The sequence below is a fragment of a genome (assembly GCF_019968955.1).
Source record: "MAG: Porospora cf. gigantea A chromosome Unknown PgA_NODE_1051_length_8278_cov_317.871, whole genome shotgun sequence".
Classification (NCBI taxonomy): Eukaryota; Apicomplexa; class Conoidasida; order Eugregarinorida; family Porosporidae; genus Porospora; species Porospora cf. gigantea A.
Window position 1 is genome coordinate 1 of NW_027151247.1, and position 8,278 is coordinate 8,278.

The 8,278-nt window shown below is 52.5% G+C and overlaps 6 protein-coding genes across 10 annotated transcripts; 4 read left to right on the forward strand and 2 right to left on the reverse strand.

Moving 5' to 3' along the window:
• Window positions 1-4: 4 nt before the first annotated feature.
• Window positions 5-1,666, forward strand: KVP18_000937 (uncharacterized protein; the record flags this gene model as incomplete). 2 transcript variants are annotated; one of them, XM_067950465.1, is made up of 1 exon in its annotated part: window positions 5-1,666. In XM_067950465.1, one exon carries the CDS (start codon window positions 5-7, stop codon window positions 1,664-1,666), a length of 1,662 nt encoding a protein of 553 aa, XP_067813991.1. The 2 variants fall into 2 exon arrangements, with proteins under 2 accessions (XP_067813991.1, XP_067813990.1); XM_067950464.1 differs by having other exon boundaries at window positions 206-1,666.
• Window positions 1,667-1,705: 39 nt separating this feature from the next.
• On the forward strand, window positions 1,706-2,563 carry KVP18_000941 (uncharacterized protein; the record flags this gene model as incomplete). Its single annotated transcript, XM_067950471.1, has 1 exon — window positions 1,706-2,563. The coding sequence occupies one exon, from the start codon at window positions 1,706-1,708 to the stop codon at window positions 2,561-2,563; it is 858 nt and encodes a 285-aa protein (XP_067813997.1).
• Window positions 2,564-2,630: 67 nt separating this feature from the next.
• On the forward strand, window positions 2,631-4,094 carry KVP18_000942 (uncharacterized protein; the record flags this gene model as incomplete). 2 transcript variants are annotated; one of them, XM_067950472.1, is made up of 3 exons in its annotated part: window positions 2,631-3,778; window positions 3,806-3,926; window positions 3,954-4,094. In XM_067950472.1, 3 exons carry the CDS (start codon window positions 2,631-2,633, stop codon window positions 4,092-4,094), a joined length of 1,410 nt encoding a protein of 469 aa, XP_067813998.1. The 2 variants fall into 2 exon arrangements, with proteins under 2 accessions (XP_067813998.1, XP_067813999.1); XM_067950473.1 differs by having other exon boundaries at window positions 2,631-4,094.
• A 113-nt stretch (window positions 4,095-4,207) lies between these two features.
• On the forward strand, window positions 4,208-5,041 carry KVP18_000940 (uncharacterized protein; the record flags this gene model as incomplete). Its single annotated transcript, XM_067950470.1, has 1 exon — window positions 4,208-5,041. One exon carries the CDS (start codon window positions 4,208-4,210, stop codon window positions 5,039-5,041), a length of 834 nt encoding a protein of 277 aa, XP_067813996.1.
• Window positions 5,042-5,064: 23 nt separating this feature from the next.
• Window positions 5,065-5,996, reverse strand: KVP18_000938 (uncharacterized protein; the record flags this gene model as incomplete). 2 transcript variants are annotated; one of them, XM_067950466.1, is made up of 2 exons in its annotated part: window positions 5,065-5,883; window positions 5,937-5,996. In XM_067950466.1, 2 exons carry the CDS (start codon window positions 5,994-5,996, stop codon window positions 5,065-5,067), a joined length of 879 nt encoding a protein of 292 aa, XP_067813992.1. The 2 variants fall into 2 exon arrangements, with proteins under 2 accessions (XP_067813992.1, XP_067813993.1); XM_067950467.1 differs by having other exon boundaries at window positions 5,065-5,958.
• Window positions 5,997-6,226: 230 nt separating this feature from the next.
• Window positions 6,227-7,740, reverse strand: KVP18_000939 (uncharacterized protein; the record flags this gene model as incomplete). Of its 2 annotated transcripts, XM_067950468.1 has the most annotated exons (2): window positions 6,227-6,460; window positions 6,490-7,740. In XM_067950468.1, 2 exons carry the CDS (start codon window positions 7,738-7,740, stop codon window positions 6,227-6,229), a joined length of 1,485 nt encoding a protein of 494 aa, XP_067813994.1. The 2 variants fall into 2 exon arrangements, with proteins under 2 accessions (XP_067813994.1, XP_067813995.1); XM_067950469.1 differs by lacking the exon at window positions 6,227-6,460 and having other exon boundaries at window positions 6,466-7,662.
• Window positions 7,741-8,278: the final 538 nt, after the last annotated feature.

Consider the following 8,278-nt stretch of genomic DNA (forward strand, 5'->3'; position numbering starts at 1 on the left):
CAGAATGGTCTGCTGCGACTCTCCTGAAATCGAAGACGACGAGACGGAAGGCCAGATATGTGTAAACTGCGGAACCGTCCTCGCCTCCTCTTCGTATTTTACGTCTGAGGTCGTTTACGGAGGTCAGAAGATCCTGAGACCTGCAGCTGCCTCATTGCACGAGAAAACTATTCATCGTCGACAAACATATTTCTCGCTGCTGGAAATGTGCTGCAGACGACTCGCTAAGGCCGCCGGATTCGGCGAGTGCGGGTTGGAGGCGTTTTCCATACTGCGGGAGTACATCACATCTAAAACGCGCCGGATTCAACGGCACACAGTAACGTGTTTCATTGCTGCAGCCGTACACATAGCAGCATTAAGCATGGAGCAATTCGCCCCGCTGGATGAATTGGCGTATCTGATCCGCAAGCCAGTATGCTCAATCGCAAGGAGAATCCCACAGCTGGCAACGGGCCCGCTTCGGTTCCCAGATTTGTTGACCGCCACCATCCAGCAGCTTGAAGCCTACTACTACAGATCCCTAGGACACGACGATGCGGACGTCCATGTGAATGACATATGCCGTGCCCTACGCTTGGACGAGGACCGCACGGACACGCTATTTGAATCTGAATCTATGCTGGATTACATGCTGAATTCCACCGAGGACGCTACCACTGAAGGCTCACCTTCGCCACATCCGAATGTAGAGGAATCCGTATGTTGTGATTCGACCGAGCTGAAGGCAGAGGAGGATGGGAAGGAGCTTTCACTGTTCGACGTGGATCTCCTGTCAACAGCTGCACAGACTCCTGAGGAGCAATGGACCTTTGAACCCAGCTGTACTGCGTCGCCCTCGCAGGAGGCTGCGTTTCTCGAAGATGAGATGTTCGTGGACTTTCTCAACGAGAAGATGAACATAAAGGTCCGCGAGCTCCAAGTCAAGCCAGCCGAAGCCCACAAAGAGATGGTCGTGGACTTTCTCCGTCGCACCTTCGAAATCGCTCCTTGTTGGATCCAAACGCTGCCAGAGGACCGTAAATGTCGATTCCAGGCATTCCTTGAAAAAGACCGGCGGCTGCTGGCGGAGGTCATCTGCAGAGTTTCGTTAAATTTATACCCCTGTCGACGAGTAACAGGCCCGAGCCGTACGTTAATTGAGGACTCGAGGCTGCTGTCTCTGGAAGAAGCAATGGATGCCTCCAATACATTCCCTCCTACTACTGCTGGTGCGGTGGTCTGCAAACCTTTTGGAGAGATTGGCCCCTTAAAAAGCGTCCTCGTCAATCAGATTTTGAGCCTGCTGATGGCGTGTCAAGGTCTTCACATAAGACGAGGTATCAACGGGGAGGAACTTATTTCGAGACTGGTTGCATTCAGCAGAGAGAGGACACGCGTGTCAAGCCGATGCTTGCTGAAGAAGAGGCGCATAAGAAACCGTGTGCCATGGCAGCTGGAGCTCGGGCTGCGGATCGCTACTGAGGGAAATCCGCGGTGCGTTGCATGGGTGGACTCCGCACTCGCTTCCGAAGTATCATGTCGCAGCGTCAACTGGCGTGGTAAGTCTGAAGGCCTGTACTGCCCCATAGGAGGGCGTGCCTTTGGCTCCCCAGCAGTTGCCACGTTCAGTGTGACGGATCTCAACCAGATTAACGCTCCAAGAAAACACCAGAAGCTTTCGTGACTTCGTTGCGTAGGACCTAAATCCTGATTTTAGGCCCGCATGGAGGTTTCTGAGGATACTGCTGAGGCCAAGGCTGCTCGGAAGGCACAAAGGGAGGAGAAACGGCGCCTAAAGCGACTTAAAAAGGAGCAGAAAGCCCTTGAAGCGGCTGCTGGCAAAAAACCTCGGAAACGGGAAAGGAGCACGTTTGATGACGTTCTCGACCAGGTGAAAAAGAAAAGGCGAAAGAATGCACCAATAGGCGAGGAAGAGGCCCAGCGAAGAGTCCAGGAGGTCATCGACGCGATGCGCGAGGCCAAGTTGGCAGACGACGAGGCAAAAAACCAGGGACAGCCCCGTACACACAAAGTGGCCATGCTAGAGAGAGTGTGTACCGAGGTCAGCAAACCGCGCTGGCAGGCCTGGTTCCTACATGAGGGTCTCTGTCAGGTCCTGGCTGATTGGTTGGAGGTGCAAGAGGACAAGTCTTTGCCAAGTTTGCATATGAGGTCCAGACTCATAAGCGTCATACAGAAGCTGCCACTGAACGCTGACATACTGCAGGGCACTACTCTCGGTCATGCTCTTGTGGATTTATACTTCCATCCAGAGGAGACGGAGGCCAATAAGAAGATGCTGCGCGACATCGTGAATCATATAGTGCGGCCTTTGTTAGGCTTGTCTTGGTCCTACCGAGCCGGAGTGCAGATGACCGGTACGGATCAGCCGATGGAAACCAGAGAAGAGCGAGGTGGCCTGCTAGCGCAAATGGCAACGCAGAAGACTGACGAGGATGGAAGATCAAAGTTCGCCCGAGTACCCCGAGTCGCAGGTCACGCCTTCACGGTCATGCCTACCTCCCAAAGCGAGTCCAATCGAACCCGGAAGCCGACGCGACCGCTACCGAGAAGAGGATGATCGTATATCTCTGCTTCTTTGCGTTAATCAATGTGGCAGACCTTAAAACCTGCAAAATACACGTGCCATGCAGGGTCGTAAGATCGCACCCACGGACATCCAACGCCAGTTGCACCACCAAGCCTCCCATGGCCTCCCCCCAAGCCGAACTGCTTCCCGAGCCCTGGCTGGGTCTCCGCTGGTCAGAGCTCTTGAGAGCCCCCAGACTGTTCCGATGATGTCCCCATTGCTGTCTCCTGCACCGGAACCAAGGAAGTCTCCTTATTTTAGTCCCCGGTACCTGGTGCCTAGCCAAAGGGTGGTGTCCTCCGAACGACTCCTCAAGCCTGTCGGATCAGATCCACTTGGTCCATTCGTGAACTCGACGCAGTTAGCATCGGCTTTCAGTGTAAGTCAGTCCGGAAGTCTGGCGCCTTCAATGCCGTCTGTGATCTCCAAAGTATGGAGAGCGGCTGGCGACCTGTCAGAGAACGTAGCTTGTTCCGAATCCGAGATCGTCTTGGTGGCAGCTGATTCTGTCGTCGTGGTGTGTCCGCATAAGTCTCTTGGAGTCCGCGTGGAGTCCGTGGAAGCTGATCCTCCGACGTTTCTCTCGGAACTCTCACGAGACGTAGTGCTGACCCTGGAGTTCTTAGGAGCATCACTGGACATTCCATTAGAGAAATCAGGATGCAACCGATCGATCCAAAAATGCTTGTTCCCCCTGCTGCATAGGCCCATAGGGGCATCTGCGGTGCTTCGGCTCGCCCTTGTCGCCCGTAAACAGTCGGAGAAAATTCGACGTTCATCCAAGGAGAAGGCATTAGCGACTGGCATAGCCCATATTGCCACGTTCATTCACAGAGGCTACATGAGCGTTAGCGGTCAGTTGCAGTTTGACTCGGAATTGGAGGATACGAGCTTTACGGCACAGATCTCACTGGAACTGGGCGATGAGCCATGCGACGTGGCCCGTACAATCCGTCGAGAGCCCCTGTTGATCCCAGCGTCAGCCTGCCGGTGGGTGCGGAGCATCGTGTGTCAGGTGTACGGGCTGGACTGTTGCAAGCCATTCGGCCCCTGTCCCGTAACTCGCATCAGTCTAGGCGATCAGCAGGTTATGAAACCGGTGATGTCATTGCGACCTCGACCAGGCAAAGGCATTGCTGCCGAGAAGTTCGAAGTGCAATACTTCAATGTGGTCAGAATGCCTTACAACAGGGATCAGTTTTTAAGGTGGGACAAGGTTATAATTCGCAACAGATTCAACGTATCCGGCGAAGGAAATGTGGAGGGAATTTGTCATCTAGAGTTCGAAGCGTTGCTGAAGACTCGGGACACGTGCTTTGCAGGACCACTGCCTCTCTTCTACAACAATATGAAGGTGGGCACCATAACAGTGCTCCTACAGTTTTCAGAAGTGGAGGTGATGTCCGTGACTTCAGAGCTCCTGCCGTTCGACTTTCCTATCGGGGTCCCAAGTGCCGCTAGAACAGATTCGACTACCGGGTCTGCGAATCACGGCGAGAAGCCCAATGCTTTCAGAATGTAGTGAGGACGACGAGATTGTTTCTGTTGGGGTGAGCACGAGGTGCCATGAGATTCGAGCCGCATCTTTTCAAAACGCCGAATTAGGGCAAAATAGGACTTTCATACATTATTTAGATGTCTTCGAAGCATTTCTACGAAAGAGTTCCTCAAGTCATCTTCCTCAACGACGAGACGTACGTCACCGAATTCAGACAGGCGCTGGAGGAGAATGCGCAGCGAATCCAGGTGATGTTGAATGAAACGGCTCATACGACGAATCCCATACCTGATTGCTTTGACGACAGCACCACTGACCCCGCCAGTGACCCAACATCAGACAGCGAGGATACTGACTGCGATGATTCGACCTGCAGCGAGACGACACACAACACAGACGACGAACCCGATGTCCATTGGACTGAGTGCCAATCACAAAGCGTCGTTGAAATTATCACTCACTTGCTCCTCTGGATGGATCCTGACACTCGCCTCATGTCAATCTCCCGCAAGGAGAGTCGCGACATAGTCACCAGCTATTTCGACGGGCATCCACTTGGGGTGTTCTGTCTTCGCCGTCTCAAAACTCACACTCTAGCAGACATCTTCAAAACGGTCATGCGCAACTCTGTTGTGGCTTCTTTCGGGTCCATCGGCGACTCCTCCACGTATGGTCAGAAGGAGAATGAACCTGTGGGGAACTATGTCGCCCGTTTTGAGACTATGGTCACCGGCCTGCGAGCCTTCTATGGCATGAACTGCGACGATGAAGCTCTGATATCCCTGCTGCTTGAGGGTGTGAACCGGCCTGCTATTCGAGATGATTTGTGGAGCCAGTACCTCTCGTCTGACGACTTCACAATCGACCACGCTGTTACTGAGTTGGAGCTTCACGAACTGCTCCCAAAGAAAGGAGCTTCGAAGAAAGGAGATTCGAAGAAAGGAACCCGAAGGTGTCGCTGTGGCCGATAAATATCTGATGAGATAATAATGATTCATTGCATGATTTTGAGGTCAACAGACCACAGAGACGCCATTGTCTTCAACAAACTGACAAACTCGTGATGGGTGTCGGCGCTGTCAATGACAAAGCACATGCTCTTTGAACGCAGACAGGGTCCATCATCTCCCTTCACAGTGTCACCTGCAAACCGCGTGGATGTCCACAGAACGACTACTTTCTGCTCTTTGATTGTGGATATGGCGGACTGGAGCGTCGGGTTGGCCTTTGCCTCCCTGTCCATAAAGAAGAGACAATTCGGACTGCAGTCCATCCGAGAGAAGTGGCTAATGGACAGGAACCGACTCTTGGTGTTTCTGACTATGTAGAGCTTTCCTTTGTCAACCGACACGTGTACGGTGATGGGCTTCAACATTCCGTTGTTCGCCTTTACGAAAGCGTACAGATGAACGCCTAGGTAGAACTTTAGCAGGGTCTGGTAGGGTACGTCCGCCTTACCTGCTAGCCGTCTCAGTGCTTTTTCGGTATCTGGGCATATCCCAGCGTCTGGGAGCTTCGCCAGTGGGCCATCGCAATCAATCGAATCTGACCAAGCGAGATCGGCACTCTTGAATACTTGTTTCTCGTCATCATAGAATTCCCAGAGACCTTTGGATGATTGACGCCAGTATTTCATGGTCTCAGCGTCCCAATAGGCTTCGACGTCCACATAATCACTGAACGACTTCGAACCTAGCCGCTTTGGACGTCTCACAGGAACCAGTTGCGCGTCTTGTAAAATCCTGAGCCGGCTTTCGATGTCAGCCTTCAGTTTAGACACGCGTCCGTTGTGTGGGATTTCGGCCCCAGATTTCTGGGAAAGCGTATAGAAATGAACGATCGCTTGGAGGGAGATAACACACGCACCTTTACATCCGTCCGTTCCCATGCCTCAAAACGCTTGACGAGCTCAGCCACAGAGGGCATATTGGGTGTATTGCAGAAATTCCCACGGCAGTATGTGCCATCTCAGAGACCTTTGACCGTCAGTTCAGTTAAGGGTTGGTTGCTACCCCACGGCACACAAGCTCGCCCTTCAGTACAAATCGCGAGGTTGTTTGTATCATGAAATTGAATTTCGACGTGTGTTACATTAGAAAAGCCTATCTATTCTTGCCATCAACATCCTACAATTCGCAACCCTCCAAGAAGAGGTATCACCAGATACGATGATAGGGGTTGTAGAACTCCGTAGACGGCTGAAAGTGCAACTCTTCGGAACTCTCCGTGGCACCGTCGCCGGTTTCTACGCCGACAACCAGCTCGTCGCTGCTCTGACTCGCAGTCCGCGACAACCGCTGCAAGGGGCTCGGTGGATTGGGAGGCCTCGACGCGGATGCTGAGCTTGTATAGGAAGAGTCTGGTGGCTCTCTTCGGAATTTCGTAGACATCTGCGTTACAAAAATTCCTGCACACTCACATGGTTAAATGGATCCCGATTCGCCATGGGAAACAATTTGGCGAACAGGCGGATTTCCTTGGTCGTCGGTTTCCTTTCGTCGGGATTGTACACGATTCCCGTCACCTCTGATATTTTCGATTGGATTCTCCTATACAGCTGCTGACAGTAGGCTCCTGGACGCGACCGGTCTAACCCCACGTATGTAGCGGCAGGCAGACGCATGCGCTTCACAGTACTTCGTGCCTCCGCAACGACGGGCAGCCCGTTAAACTGGTCATCCGTTAGCCCAACCAAGGGGTGCTCCTCCTCATCGGAGTCAATGCTTCCCCAACTCGACGTGCTGAGAGTTTCCTCTATGGTCTGGGAGTCAGAGACGATCTCGCAGCCTTCGCTTTCCGCATCGCTTCCCTCATCGCTTTCCGGTGTGAGGACTACTTGCTGACGAACGAGACGGGCGTAATCCCTACGCGACATTCTCCTCTTCTTCTTCGAACCCTCGCGCATCTCAACGAAATCATCGGGAACAATGAATCCACCGACGTCGTCATCTACGTCTGTCGAAAGCTCATCCCGCGATTCAGCAGCGCTCTCAACACCAACCATAATCGGCACTCGTTGCCGTTGGCGTCTCTTTCGGATAATGACCCTCTCAGGAAGGCCATGTGTGCACCTCGTGCCTCCACATACGTGGACGTGGCTGTTGTGGATCTGACGAGCAGGAAGTAGCGCCAACTTCACCGCGATGTCGCTTACGATGTGCTCGATTTCCCTCCTCTTTGCTGCTTGTTCCTGACCTCGGGGGGGCGACTGAGTATATGCCTGTGCTTTCTTGGTCGTCCGTGAGGTGACAGTCCGTGGGTGATCACTGCCGTCATCCACCGTGTCTCTGAAAGTCTCCTTCCGTGAAACTGGCTCGCGGCGCACCCTCTCAGATCGCCTCAATGGCTTGACTGAGCTCCAGTCAGGCGGTACTAACGAATCTTTTGTCGTAAGGAGTATCTCAATGACGTCAGCTGCCAGTTGCCGAATGAAGCGCTTGCTAGACTTGTCAGGGAAAATATCAACCATATGGAACATCAGGTGGTCTTCCTCCAGTTCGCCGTTAATAGCGTCCAGGATCATGATCCCAATATCGCCTAAGGAGACGTGTTTCAGAGCCTCGGAGGACTCGATAGACAGGCGATCCATCATGAAAGACTTCCACGAGGATCTTGCAGATTCGAAAGGTTCGCCATTCGATATCAGCCGCTGTATCTCCGCAATGGACATAACGACGAAAATTGGTGTTTCTTGATGTAGTACGCCATTAGCAAGATTGAAGCGTTATTCGATTAATTATGGCACCAAAGAACTTCTTGAAGCAAGGAGAAGCCGTGTACGCCAAGATGGGCAAGATGAGCTCAGAAATGCTGGCTCTCATGTACGGGTCCCTCGTAACGCAAGTCGTCAAGGATTCAGACAATGTGGACATGGTGAATCAGGTCCTACACTCTTTAGGGCGTGACATGGGGGCACGACTAATTGAGGAGGTTTTCGCGAAGACCAACCTAGGAGTTTGTGATTCCTTTGGAGAGACGTGTGAAGTTGTAGCGCAAGTGGCCTTCAAGATGTATTGGGGAATAGCAGGGGAGGTATCAGAAGTTACCAGCGCTGAAAATCCGACTTACGATCTGCTATTTTCCGAGAACCCTCTGGCGGAATTCGTCGAACTTCCTACAATATTTGAAGGAAAACTAGTTTACTCACAGATTCTCTGTGGCACTATTGAAGGAGCACTCGAACAAATTCACCTTCGAACCAAGGCGAC